Source organism: Gavia stellata, chromosome 3, assembly GCF_030936135.1.
Source record: "Gavia stellata isolate bGavSte3 chromosome 3, bGavSte3.hap2, whole genome shotgun sequence".
NCBI lineage: Eukaryota > Metazoa > Chordata > Aves > Gaviiformes > Gaviidae > Gavia > Gavia stellata.
In genome coordinates, this window is record NC_082596.1 from 29,904,247 (window position 1) to 29,919,727 (window position 15,481).

The 15,481-nt window shown below is 39.5% G+C and overlaps 1 protein-coding gene across 1 annotated transcript in view; it reads left to right on the plus strand.

Moving 5' to 3' along the window:
- CNGB3 (cyclic nucleotide gated channel subunit beta 3) overlaps positions 1 to 15,481 on the plus strand; it is a 69,278-nt gene that overhangs the window by 13,946 nt on the left and 39,851 nt on the right. Inside the window, exon 3 of the mRNA XM_059815616.1 lies at positions 3,289 to 3,400. Coding sequence (XP_059671599.1) covers positions 3,289 to 3,400 — 112 coding nt within the window. The remainder of the gene's footprint in view (positions 1 to 3,288; positions 3,401 to 15,481) is intronic.

The window sequence follows — 15,481 nt, forward strand, 5'->3', positions numbered from 1 at the left end:
CGCTGGAGCAGTCTGTTCCTGAAGGGCTGCACCCATGGAAATGGCCCACGCTGGAGCAGTTTGCGAAGAACTGCAGCCCATGGGAAGGACCCACGTTGGAGAAGTTCATGGAGAGCTGTCTCCCATGGGAGGGACCCCACGCTGGAGCAAGGAAAGAGTGTGAGGAGGAAGGAGCGGCAGAGACAACATGTGATGAACTGACCACAACCCCCATACCCATCCTCCTGTGCTATTCAGGGGGAGGAGGTAGAGAAAATCGGGAGTGAAGTTGAGCCCAGGAAGAAGGAAGGGGTGGGGGGAAGGAGTTTTTAAGGTTTGGTTTCATTTATCATTATCCTACTGTGACTTTGATTGGTAATAAATTAAACTAATTTCCCCAAGTTGAGTCTGTTTTGCCCATGACGGTAATTGGTGAGTGGTCTCCCTATCCTTATCTCGATCCATGAGCCTTTCGTTATATTTTCTCTCTCCTGTCCAGCTGAGGAAGGGGAGTGATAGAGCAGCTTTGGTGGGCACCTGGCGTCCAGCCACCGTCAACCCACCACAAGAATAAAACTAAACCAGAAGAAGGACTCCATGAATCACCCTACTTTACTCAAGCTGCTGACTGTCATTCAATTCAGAGGATCATAATAGACCTGGTTTGAAATACAGCTGCCTCAAACAGATATAGCTTGGATGCCAGGCCTTCAGCACCATTTCACTGTTCTGGTTGTTGCTATCAGGTTGTATTCTCTGCTAGTATAGATGTAACTAGGGGCAATTACTATAGTAAAGAATATTCCCATAGTGAGATTATTACTGAAATGTTGAGATTAGCCTTGCTGTCACTCTTGAGTACATGGCTTTTTGGCTGGGGGAGTCAGGGCAGGGAGAACTCGAAAACTACAAACCATGAATTCAGAAGGGAATAGAAACTGCAGCAAGTGCTGAAATTTTTTGCTCTTGCATCTTCTTTTCTACATCATGTTATGCTGACCACAAAACCACAGGAGGACTGTGTGCCAAGGAAAGCACAGAGTCAGTAGCATCATTTGTAGAGATCCCCTGGGGAAAGGGTTAAATAGAATTTTAACAGGTTAAGGTTCAGTAGCAAGACCCACAAATTAGTCAGTTATAAATAGGTGCAAAACTCCTTTATTTTCTGTAACTGCAGTTCCTCTGTGATTTTCTTACAGAGGATGTCTATGAAATTCCTAGGAGAAATAAACTTTATTTCACTATGAGAATGTATTCACTGTGCTAGAACCCTGAACCCATTTTAAAATTCCTCCTTCCTAAAAAGAAAGTCTTTTTGACTGGAACTGCCAGAAAAGAATTTTGAACCCCTGTAATCAAATGGTAAGAAACTCTTTCATCCTTTCTTGAACCTTCCTGGAGACAGGAACAGCAACAGTCGTCTTAGGAGCCCTCACTTCCCTGAATGTGTGCTATTCTGTAACTTGAAAATTCCCTGGCAAGATCTTTCAGGTAAGATGAAACATTCCCTAGTGTTATATTTTCAACAGACTTTTCCTCAAGATAGTACTGCAATACTAACTGCTGCAGAAAGGAAAAAATAATCTGCATTTCCATTAAGTGGGCAAGATACTGTTACCAATTAGAGCCATAAATCCAATCAAATATCCGAGTATTCAATGGAATTCCTCACAAAAATCTTCCCAGCTTACAGGTGATAAGTAATACAAATCCTGCAGATTGTCTCTTCTTACTCAATAGTTCTGCATTTCTTCAAGGGACTATTTGAAAATCAACCCATAAACTTGCTAAGTCAAAACGCAGCTGACCAGAACGTTGGGGAACATGGATTTCATCGCCTTCTCTTCAGTTCCTTGTCTGACTCTGGCTTGAGTATTTCTGGCATCCCCAGACACCTCTGTCTAGGTCTTGTCTTTAATTCTGTTTAAGAAATGAATTCCTATAAGAGTAGGAGGGCTCACACAGGGCATTCTCGCTTCTTAACCTGAATACTAAGAAAAAATACTAGAAATGTCCCCCTAGTCCTGTAACCAATTGTCCATCCGGTAAAAGTCTGAAACTCAGCTCAGGAAACATTGTGTCTGTTCTTAATAGATGCCTGGAAGAAAACATGTTTCCAAATCTGAATAAATGGTGGTAGGAGGGTAGTTTGGTTTATCAAGTGCTGTAAACAAACTGACCTGCTATCCTTCACTAAGCTTTGTTTCAATGCCATTTCAAGCAACCACCTTCCAGCTGAGCAGCTTAACAGTTTGCTGTTGTAACTGCTTTTACGCCCCTGAAATGAATAACAGCTCTGAAAATATGGAGATTAACTATCAGAAAACTAATCTTACACTATCTATTCAAAATACTCAAGGTCGATTTTCTTTGAGCTGTCTTGAATTTAAAATACAGCATACACAACAGGCTCCTGATTTATTTGCTATGATGTTTTGCTGCCAAGCTTTTTGCTCTATAATCAAATTACTTAAAGTATTTATGAAGGCTGAGTTTGTTCCTCCTTTATGCAAAGTGTCAGACTGATGAGAGCTTTCAAATTATTTTTCAGCATGAAAGTTTCAAATAAAGATGTAAGACTAATTGTAAAAATTAATCACATAAGGCCACTTAAATGGCAAAAGACTATACCATTTGCATAGAGTTTGTTTCAAACTCTGCAAACTTCCCACTTAAACTCCTTTACAAAAGTTACTTGTAACAAAAATGAAGAAACAGACTAGCCAAAGTTCTACATACTCACATCTTTAATGATATATTTCAATTATAATTTACTGAGCAACAAACAGGACTGTCATGGCAGCTGAAGCAACAAGAGGTTTAATGCAATTCAAACACTGGAGTATAAATAATGTCATTAGCATTTGCTATGCACAAGCAAATAAGGTACTCTTCATTTTTCTTCCTGTATTTCACAAGGCACTTCTGGACAGATCTATCTATCTGTCCTCTACATATTTTTTTAAATAAGCACAGACTAAAATTCTATCATACTGTGTGAGTTCTTGTCGCTTATAAATATAGAAGAGCTCTGTATTGACCATTGTTGAGCTGGCTACAGATGCATCTAGTTTAAAAACCACAAATAAATTACATATTCTAAAAGGTATACTCATCATAAACATGTTCTGTACATCTGGCACTGAAATAGATTTATGCAGGAAATTATTCAAAGGTCAGGTCCCAGGATCAGTGTCATGTAGTGCTTGTCCACTGAAGAAATAATGGCAGCCAAGCTGTGATTCCTCCAAAAGTATTATCATAATTCTTTAAAAAATGGTATTCAAAAATCAAAATCTTTTTTTCTAGATACAGTACCAGCAAAAGCACCTGAGCCTTCAAAAACTGAAAAATCAACTGAACCAGCAGAGACAATTCAACAGGAACAGCATCAGCTCAATGATGGGAAAGAAGATGCTAAGTGAGTAAATTCAGTTAAAAAATTAAGGCTTTTTTCCTGACATCCTGACTTAACATTTCTGTATGCCATATTTCAGTTCTTTAAAAGTCCCTCCTGTCCTGTAAGGATCTGAAGAGCTTTATTTCAATTCTAAGGCAACGATATATATGAGGTATTCATTCAGTATGTGCTTTTGATACTTTCTTGTGTACATCATCTTAAATTGCAGGAATGAGGAACAGGATTTGCTCAACTACACTTATATACTAACAATGCTGCTGCTTAGTTATTATCACTCTACCTTAGCAAAGGAGTAAGTCCTGGGATGCTGCCCTGAATAGCTGGAATATTTGTCACATCATTCTGGCTTAAAAGCTTTTTACCCTGCACATTTTTTTGCTGAGTTATACCATTAAATCAGCATTAGTCTCTGCAACCAGAGGATTAGGACTGTCTCTTCCTGAGAAGAGACAAATAAATTAAACACTAATGTTCCTTCAGGGGAAAATCTAGAGTCATTCAACCTTTGGAAAAAGCTTAGGTGACTGTTTGTTTTGCTAAAATAGAAATAAATATGACATCTAGAAAACAATAATCTTGGAATAGTCTATTCATTACAGAAGCATAGATTCATAGAATCATAGAACAGTTTGGGTTGGAAGGGACCTTTAAAGGTCATCTAGTCCAACTCCCCTGCAATGAGCAGGGACATCTTCAAATAGATCAGGTTGCTCAGAGCCCCGTCCAACCTGACCTTCAATGTTTCCAGGGATGGGACATCTACCACCTCTCTGGGCATCATGTTCCAGTGTCTCACTATCCTCACAGTAAAGAATTTCTTCTTTATATCTAGCTTAAATCTACCCACTTTTAGTTTAAAACCACTACCCCTTGTCCTATTGCAACAGGCCCTGCTAAAAAGTCTGTCCCCATCTTTCTTACTAGCCCCCTTCAAGTATTGAAAGGCCTCAATAAGGTCTCCCTGGAGCTTTCTCTTCTCCAGGCTGAACAACCCCAACTCTCTCAGCCTTTCCTCATAGGAGAGGTGTTCCATCCCTCTGATCATTTTTGTGGCCCTCCTCTGGACCTGCTCCAACAGGTCCATGTCTTTCCTGTATTGAGGACCCCAGAGCTGGACACAAGTCTCATCAGAGCATAGTACAGGGGCAGAATCACCTCCCTTGACCTGCTGGCCACGCTTCTTTTGATGCAGCCCAGGATACAGTTGGCTTTCTGGGCTGAGAGTGCACATTGCCAGCTCATGTCCAGCTTTTCATCCCCCAGTATCCCCAAGTCCTTCTCCACAGGGCTGCTCTCAATCCATTCATCCCCCAGCCTGTATTGATACCAGGGGTTGCCCAGACCCAGGTGCAGGACCTTGCACTTGGCCTTGTTGAATCTCATGAGGTTCACATGGGCCCACTTCTTGAGCTTGTCCAGGTCCCTCTGGATGGCATCCCATCCCTCAGTCATGTCAACTGCACCACTCAGCTTGGTGTCATTTGCAAATTTGCTGAGGGTGCACTTGATCCCACTGTCTATGTCGTTGATAAAGATACTAAACAGCTTCATAGAACAGCTCAGGTTGGAAGGCTGGTCCAGAAGGAATGAGCTAAGAGCAGGACAGATTTAGAGGTTAGACCCAACTCCCAAGTTAGATCAGGTTGCCCAGAATTTTATTCAGTATAATTGTGAGTGTATATCTCCAAGAATGGAGTTTCCACAGTTTCTCTGGGCAATCTGGTCCACTGTTTGACCATCCTTATTATGAAAATTATTACCTCACATATAATTAAATTTTCCTTTGCTCTAACTTGCTTCTGTTGCCTCTCATTCTTTTGCTGTGCACCTCCAAGAACACTCTGGATCCATGTTTCCTATAACCACTCACTGGATAGTGGAACACTGCAATTACCTCCATCTTCTCAACTTTTCATCTCCAGTCTGAACAAACCCAGCTTTCTCAGCGTCTCCTCATATAACCTGTGCTCTAGTCCCCAGTCTTCTTAATAACCCTCCGCTAGTGTTGCACCATGTGGTCAGTGCCTTTCATGTACAGGGGAGACTACAGCTGAATACAGATGCAACCTCATAAATGTCACACAGAAGGAAATAACGACTCCTCCTCAATAAGCTGGCTGTGCTTTTTCTAAAGCATAGCATGTAGTTAGCCTTCATTGCTGCAAGAACACACTGTGGATTCATTTTCAATTTGTTGTTCACCAGGAACCCCAGATCCTTTCACGCAAAGCTGTTTTCTAGTCAGTCAGCTCCAAGCCTTTACTCTTGCATGGGGTTATTCCATTCCACGTATGGAAACTTGCATTTGCCTTTGCTAAGCTTCATGAAGTTCCTGCCAGTCTGTCCCCCCAGACTGCTGAGATCCTTTTGAGTAGAAAATAATGGATACACTTAGTCCAGAACAGGGTAGAAACTCCTGCTGCTTGCTTTTGCCTTCTATTATTTTGATTATGCTGATGATACAGAGCAAAAGTCTTTCCCTGACATGGAGTTATTTAATTTATAGAGAAGATTATGTATTTCCTCTCCTGTCCAAGAGAGACTTTGTACTGCAGTGACAACAGATAATCAAGCAAGATACTAATGCATGTGCCTCTATAAAATAATACCTGCAATTAAAAATAACTCTGACTAGAATGACTGGAAATGTTATAAATAACTTGGTAATTTGAATCTGAATCAGTAGGTCAACAATGAAAACCAAGGTAAAGCATCTCCTTTTTTGTCATTGTAGGATATGTTATTAGACGCTTACAGTTCCACTGGTAAATCCCGTAACCATGGTTAACATAATTAAAATATGCTTATGAAACAAAGGGGTATGTTGCTTATTAGTAGAAGACAAAATCTGTCTGTTAAAATGAAATTAAAAATGTTTATGTTAAACATTCTCTTCTCAGAGCTGTTCTGACTCACTGTCATGTGTGCATCCAGATATATCTAGTCAGTGTAATTTGAGCAACAGCTTCTAAAAATACAGTAAATCTTTGGTAAATTCTACTGTCAAAACAGTTACCCGCTAAATTCTGCAGTAGAGCTCGGAAGGCATGACGCTGGTGTCGTTGCATTGGTATGAAACTAAACTAAACAGACCTATTATATGACTTTCAGAACTGGAGGGAGAATAATTTTAAAAATGTGCCTTTGAGAGATTTAATTCATTGCCCCTGAAGATTCATGGGAGTCTATTCAGACACCATTCTTCATCAAGGTCACTACTTTATTGAGTTTATGTGTTCAAATTTATTCACTAGAATATTGTTAAGGAAATCAACTGCCTTTATCTGTGAGAAAAGCTACATGAATGTGTATGCATACAGAGAATTTGAATCAAATAGATATGTGTAGTCTACAAAAATAGCAGCAAATGAAACATGCTGAAATCACTCTCTAGCACTGAGGCTAACTAGAACAATACAAAATGCCTCCTGAAAAAGTGTCAGTTGTGAATTATCTTTGCTCAATGCTAATTTCTGGTTATTCCCATACCTGGGAATTATTTGGAAAAGTGCTAGTTTGACTAGTCAAAACCGTATCAAGGACTGTTCGTGTAACTCAACAGGATAGTCAACTGAGAGCTCCATTGTCCAGGAGTTTTTCCTGTCACTGTTTAATCTACATTTAGATAATGTCCAAATGGAGATTAGTAACAAGTGGTGTCCCTCAGGGGTCTGTATTGGGAGCAATACTATTTAATATCTTTATTAATGATGTAGACAGTGGGATTCAGTGCACTCTCAGCAAGTTTGCAGATGACACCAAGCTGAGTGGTGCGGTTGACTCCCTGAAGGGAAGGGATGCCGTCCAGAGAGACCATGCTGCTCCTGAGGGAAGGGAAAATGGGAGCCAAGGGTAACCCCACTGCAAGCAGTGTCCTTACCAACAAGGTGCAGTCCCACAGGGTCTGAACACAGCAAGCAGAGCAGTATCCTAATAACAGGGTCCCTCAACAAGGCAAAGTGATGAACCAGGTTTAGAGTCCATCCAGGGAGTCCAGCCAGGACCAAAAAAGACAGGGTCAGAGACAGGACTGGAGACAAGGGTACAACATGGCTCTAAAGTCCATCCAGGAGACAAGACCAGAGGCAGAACTGGAGCTAGACACACTTAGGCGTAGCTCAGGCAGTGACTAAGGCCTGAGCTTAAGTGGACACCCCAGACCCATGTGCAGAGGGTGTGGGTGGAAGTCCCACTGAAGGCTGCTCAGGGCCATTAAGGCCTGTTGGTGTACTCATGGTCCTGGTACTATGATTTGACTTAGATAGATAGATTATTTTCATATACTAATCATCCTCCAAGAGTCAAAGTTCAATAAAAAGTCACTTGATCTGCACCGTAAGAAATCATTGGCATGCCTATAGACTGTGAGTAAGATACATAATAAGGTAAAGTTTGTGGATATATATCTGTTCACAACCCATATACATCCAGACCACCTCAACATTCATGGAAATTATGTTAATAGAAAAGGTTTCACCTTATGTTCTGTTACTGTGACTTAATTTTTTAAAATGCATCTGTGCGGGCTCAGATACATAAAATAAGGAAGAGTGAAGAAGGCAGTTGTCCTGTTTGAAACAGCACACTTTTCATTTAGATCAGACCTGTGTCTCTCCACGCAGAATTTCAGGGCAAGGTAATGAGCTTCTGCATAAGGACTTTAAATTTTAAAATTTTCGGTAATATTGCTTTATGAACAATTATACTAATGTAACTAACTTATGTGAAATCAGTAAGACTACTTATATGTATGACAGTTTGCAAGATTGTGCACCAGCTCTGTCCTTCTTCCAGTTCCAGTGCATTAGAGTAGCTGTAGTTCCGTGCAGCACAGCACGTACTATCTACTAATAGAAAAATAGGGTTTTGAACTTCGTCTGAAAGAACAAATAATTTTTTTTCACTTGCTAAGTGAACTAGAGCTTTGACAAAGACTGCATTTACTCTGGAAAATTCCCATAGAAACTGTTTGTCCACAAGAAAATAAATATATGTCTGGTTTTCCCTCTCAGCACCCCCTCATTTTTAAAATACAGCAGTACACGGTGATGGACATTAATAAACTGTAGAGGGACACAGCACTGGTCTCAGCCACCTGAACTCTGCGTCTGAAAGAGGAGACACACAAGAATGGCTGATGTGCCAAGGTGCTGAATTACGGCCGAGTGACTGAAATTTTTAATGTCTGTTTCCTAATGGCTTAGATAGGATTGCACACAAGTCGGCCCTGTCTGCCAATATATTGTTTCTCCCTTTCATCTTTAATGATATTGTAACAGACGATAGGTAATTTCCATACCTATTTGCTGAGCAATAATAATCTCTGGGAGGAGGGCTAAGACTATGCTGTCTCTTCACAGCAAGAAATAAGGGAACAGAACAACACTCAGGACCTAATTTGCACTCTAATAGAAGACCGTGGAGTCTTATTAACAAGGAACTAGCACAAAACATCATTGCAGCCTTTATAATATATCGAGCTGGCTTTCTGTTGGGTAGGGTTCATAAAAACACGCATGTGCGTGCACAATCCTGCACTTTTTTGAAATGCAGTGCGAGCATTTCAGGTGAGATACTGCGTAGCACTTAGGCAAATATGGCACATCACGAGGGAGCCGCAAGGACCAGCCCACGCCTCAGGGATGGGGAGCTGGCAACACGGTGGACAGGGTAGGGGCCTCCCCAGCCAGGGCCCAGGCCCAGCCCTGAGCAAGGCGAGCAGGGCTGCCAAGGCCAAGGCCAGCCCAGAGCCCAGATCACCAGGCAAGTCTGGGGACCAGGCAGGTCCGAGGCAAAGCTGGGAAGGCAGTCAGCCCAATGAGGGGAACTGGGGTCAGACACAGCCCCAGGACAGCCGGGCAGGGCTGGGCTGAGGCCAGGCGGGATGTCAGTCTGCGGGTGTGGGTCAGGATCAGTGGGACCCGTGGCCAGGCCCAGGCACAGTCGCACCCGCTACTCAGCGGGAGCTGTAGCTGTGGGCCAAGCACTACAGCCGCCACCGAAAGCAAAGGTCTTCAGACCACCTTGTTCTGCAAAGAGACAAATATAGCCATTTGGACACAAGAGAAAATGACAAAATGCTTTGTGAGGGTACTGTTTGGAACCCAAAATCTAACAAAACAAAAAAAAATTAAAAGATGTGATTTAGATGATCACAAAGGTGATGTAGGAGAGGCAAACGTGAGACCTTTGTATGACCCTACGCTGAAGGCTGGGAACAAACACAGAGCCCGTGGCATGTGGTAGCTGATGAAGAGGAGGACTGCATTAAGTGCTTTGGCATGTAAAAGTAGAGGGGAGACAGATGCCTAAGGAACAAGTAGTAGTGGATGCCTGGCATCAGGGGACGAGACAGAGAAGTTGCAGAAGTCCTAGAAAAAGTAGAGTATGGAAGAATGGTAAAGCATCTGAGAGCATAATCAGAGAAAATGGAGGGATACAAAGAACTTCTATGACCTCTTCTCTCCTCTGTGACTTTTAAAAGCCTTTAAGCCTGGCTGAAGTTGTAAGAGTGTTTCATCTTCCCAGATTACCAAGGTGATTACAATGTACTATTTATACTAAGGCGGTACTCTGAAACCCCAGTCAAGGATCGTGAACCCTACTCTGCAAAATTCTGCGTAAAATGACAATCCATATTCGCGGGCCTCATATCCAAGAGTACATAAAGAAAAAAACTCAGCGGGTAACCGGGACTTCGGATGCTTTTAGCTTTCACCTCAAGACCTTAAACATCCTGGGTTATGTCTAGAGAGGAACAAAAAATTATATCTGATACGCCACGTTCAGAATCTAGGTATTATGAACAAAACCTGTTCATATAAAATGCACTAAATAAGTTTTAATAAAATATAAAGATTATACAAAGTACGTCTAACATTCACACCTAGTAAACGTACTCCTCTGATTCTGCTTTTGCAAATGCAGAAACAGAGCTTTCAACATTTTCAAAAAAAAGAGCTCCAGCGTTGCAAACTGCCATATGAGCACAGGTTGTTCAGGAAGACTGAGTTTTGTGCTTGTAGTTTGCCTTTTTCATAGCCACAGCCTATTACCTAGTAGGCTATACCAGTCCTTCTCAGGCCCATAAAGGAATTTTTTTCCTCTCTAATTTGGCTAATAGCAAAAAAAGATAACAAAACAAAGATTAAAAGGCAATTTGCTGTGTGGTGCATAGCCAGGTTAATAAAGAGAACTCCTGTTGGTAGCATGTTCTTAGTGAATAATGCACTTCATTTAGCTCAATTACCTCGACCAAGAAAATAACCGTGCTTATTAGTGCTTGCCATCCACTAGTTGCAACACATCAATTCACCAAGCAGATGCATCTTAGAGAAACTATGTCCTATAACAAGAACAAAATCTCAGCACCCTGGTGAAACAGACCCAGTACCAACCCTCTGCAGAGTCTCCAGAAATCATTGATTACTGTAGGAGCACCAGGGACCCAAAAAGATGACACTCATGACACTAAACTCCAATCGACTTAAGATAAAGTAAAACAAGGCTAATGCTGGGCACTTCTGAAAAATCCCAGTTTAAACATAGTTACAAGCATATGTTGTAAAGGGACTAATACCTTTCCTTAGTTGTTACCAGCTGATCACTGCAGTACTTGAAATTGTAAACAGATGGAACGCATCCAGTACATTTTGTAAGCCTGACTGAAAAGACATTAATGCATTACAACGAAGTCAAAATACTTTTCTTAGCACTTATATTCCTTCTGCTTAGGTTTTTCTTTCAGGGCTTGTCACTTTTAGTGCTTGGATTGGAATTTCTGCAATGGCTAAATTGAGAACCTGCAAGTTAAATAGAAAGGTGGTGGTGTGCTGCCTGTACCAAAATGGATTAAACTTGCTGTAGTCATTGCTGAGATGTATTTTCCTACAGCCTTTAAATTCTATCCATTCTGCAGGATGCAGTTACCCATACCATTTAATGCCATTCACTCTGCACAACAATTAAGTAGGTAGCCTGAAGTTAAAAAGGTAGCGAATTGGGAATTTTTTCCTTGAAGACTAAATGAAGCAAGTAAAGGGACAGAAATGTCATTATGCAGACTAAAATGCTGATTTTTTTTTTTCTTTCCTTGCATTATTTTAAATTATATATTAATAATATTCATATATATTTATTTCTGACTGTATAAATGGGAAAAATTCTTTTTTTTAGAATATCTAAGAAAACAAGGATATAGCTTGTCATACTTTGCCACTGATTTATTTCTTTAATTAAAAGCATTTTGTGTAAATCCTCCATTGCCCTAACATTTTTCAAAGTAAGATACCTTTTTTTGTGAAGGAAGAAATGATAATTTATTAAAAATATTATCGCTGCTATTATCTGTTGAGTCAATTGCAGGGAAAAAAGCAAAGCAATGAGTATTGTGACAGGTACACTGGTGTGTGTAATATGATTGCACCAAACAATTGCAAATATATCAGTGTCTTCATAAATCTAAGAGGCAAATTATGACATAATGCTTATTATCATTTAGTAAAAGAAAACTGATTATTACTTTATGACTAGTGTAAGTATTCATGCCTATAATTAATCTTGTCCAATACTTCTTATCAAAATACCCTGTCTCCAGTTATTTACTCACTTTCCAAATATTAGCTATTTAAGATTAAAACATCCCATTTTGTGCAGCACAAGAGAAAAACAGAGGAAACTGTGACAGGCGGAGATGTGAGGATCAGATGAGAAGTCAAAGGGGTCTGGCAGCCCAGCCTCATTCAGTGCCCTGGGTAAATGGTACTTGAGAGGAGATGTGTGATGATCTGTTGTCCACAGAGAACTTGCCTACTTTGTTGCTGAATTTGGAAAAGAATGTGGCAGGAGCCTGCAGAGGGGGAAAGGATGGTCTTAGATAGCGGTAATTGAAAGTCATCTCAGAGGAGTAGGTTCCTTCTGTCTCTCACCCAAGTTTCTTTGTGATACTAGGAAAGCTACGTGAAATGAGTTCCTGCACAAGTGGCTGTAGAGCAGTTTACCACTAATGAAGGTAGAATTGCAACAAAGTTGGTTGCACCAAGCTAATTTTGTGTAATTAGCATAGGCAACAATAGTACATGGCATGAAGTTCAGTATATTGTGAAAGTCTGCCAGAGTTCCCAATAGTGGAGCAACTTTAGTTGCCACGCGAGCTGAATCTATCCCTCCACTTCCTTCTCTTTCATTTTCACCCTTGCTAGTTAAAGCTTCCTGAAGCATATATCACCTAAAAGATTCTTATTCAGGTACTCACACCTCTGCGCACTGAAAATTATAAAATTAACTGATATTCTTAGTCACCATACAATTATTATCCTTTTCCTAAATCTTCTTCCTTTGCAAAAAAAACAGTAATAGAAAATGAAAATGTACAAATGGCCAAAAGGTAAGACAAAAGAGATGGGACTATATATTTTATCCCATGTACACAGTGGCTAGGACAAATTATACCAAAAGAGATTTATGTTGAGAAAAATTCGTACAATGTGGCTTGTGAAGCACTAGAATAAATTCTTTAGGCAGATTATGTAATAGCCATCACTAGACATATTTAAGAACAGGTTAGACAAGAATCTGTCAGTAATGCCACATGTATACTTCATCCTGCTTTGAGCTGTGGGGACTAAGATTACATGATATCTCAAAGTTCTCTACAGTCCTATGCTTGTGTGATTTTTTTAGGATCTGTATGAGAACAGATGAGAAATGAAAGCATCTATTGAAAATTAAGTTTTTCAAATTTTAGACATTTTATTGCAACTTTTTAAAAAATTCATTATGGGAAATACTGTAGTATTTTCATTTTAGCTTTTTATTCCCTGCATATTAATAAAATCTGAAGAATAGAAAGTGTGAAGAAGGATTTGTGTTGTGCTCATGAACTCTGTACAGCACTGGATCATACTCTGATTAAGACATTTTTTCCTTAGCCATAAATTATTATATGGTTATGTAAAGAAGTTATGAGTTTGCATTTAAATGTGTTCGACTTTAACAGATGTTACATGTTTATGATAAGGAATGTCTTTAAAAATTCCTGATAAGAGGCAGATGCCCCAGACAAATTTAATCACTTACAGATAAGAAAACCCCAATGACACAACAGCACCAGATAGATAAGAAAATGTGAGGCAAGACTACGTCACTTATTATCATATGGTCTTTCTTAGAATATTATACTTTTGTTCTAAAGCAATGAGTGTCAGAATCATGCTGCCCTTATTTTTTATACTATAGTAAAAATCCAGTGCCATTAAAGAACTTTATATCAACAGTGACATTAAAGAAAGGTGATTTTTCTAAATTGATACTTTCAACACTCATCCTACTTTCTTTTGCATAGTTCATACTGCAAAATTGCTAATTAAAATAAAATCTTATTCACTTTCTAATCTGGTACCTCAGTGACTGTTCCATGTGTTCAGCATTGACACAGACTTCTCCTTAGAGAGCACTGTAAAGAGGATTAGAGGATTCACAGCCTGTTGTGATTGAGTAACCAAGAGGATTGTCAAAGAAGCTTCTGTGACAAACCTTTGAACTAGACAGGAGCAATGTCATGCAGCCTAGATGATTAGATTTCAGTCTGCACTGCATCAAGAGGTTTGTTCTGAGTCCAATGCCAGTAGATAACCCTGAAAGACAGTGGCTTCCATGAACATTGTTGCTTCTATATCCATTTTGCTGTATGAATACAACATGAGATCGAGGAAATAGATGATCTCTGCGTTTTATTTCAAGAACACTTGCTTAGGGCCAAAACAAGCATAATTTCTGTACAAAGGCTCTGAACTAAGGGAAAGTCATGAATTCCAATGGAAAGTTTTATTCACGTGGCGTCCACATGAAGCTTATTAATGCTTATGGCTTCTAGATATAACCAAAACCAACCTAAATATTATTATATCACTATGTTTAAATTAATTAAATATGCAAGAAAATAGATAGTAGGACAAAAGTAACGTCAGTTTAAATTCAAATTGCATGTATTTTATTCTTTTTCATTGCAAAGAAAAGTTAATATACTGCCAATATTTCAAAACATGCAGCAAATAGAGAAAGACATAATCTTCTGGCTCACTAAAGATGGGTCTCTTTCAAACACTTTCCCTCTTAAAAGAACAGATGATGGGGCAGAGGAAGATACTTGTTTCAAGACTGCTAATAAAAATTAAAATTTATTTAAGAGCTTGTTGAAATTCCATGGGCTCTAACGTGTCAACAGCTTGTTTCAAGACTGTAAGATCTTAGAAACTCACTTTCTTAGCACTTGAGCTGTTGAGATTTTTGGCAGTAGTGGACCTGGTGGTACCTATACAAGTTAAGTCATTCATTCACTTTCCAAACCTTTATATATTTCAAGGTTTTTTGATGAAAAAGATTTTCTGTCATGGTTCATACATTCTCTTACATTCTCAGGAATCACTGCCTACAATAGTTTTCATGATCTGAGCTAATATAATCTTGAAGTCTGTCATGCTGCTTTCCAACTGCTACTCACTCACAGTCTTTAAAGGCTTAGAAACTTTCTTCAGACCTTTAACTCACACTAATTCGTGGTGTTTCTATTCACATTTATTCCTATTAAAATACGGTTCCTCAGCTCAAATACCTCTTTTCCCTGCATGGTTCTCCACCAAAATTTGAATGATCTTATTGCCTCTCTCAATCTGTTTTGCTGTCCTTTTTTAAGCCAGGTTCCCAGTAGCATTGATCATTCTTATAGACTTTATACAGTTTCCTACGTGAATTCACCTTTTGAATACAGCTGGTCAGAATAACTCTGAGCATTGGCTTATATACCAATATTAATGCTTCCTTCACTGGCAATATGTCAGATGCATTGTAGGGTTACATTTGCACCAGTGTTTTTCATAGCCAGATTACAGTATGGCTCATACGCACCCTGTTGTTGACTAAAACACTTGGATATTTATCCTTTTGTCATCTGCAATTGATAATCCCACCATTTACAAAAGAAATTCTTACAATTTGTTTCTAAATGCATGTCTGCATTATGTAGCATTAGATTTGTTCTCGTTTCTATTACTAAATAATTCAATTTTTCTTGTATAGGAGTCA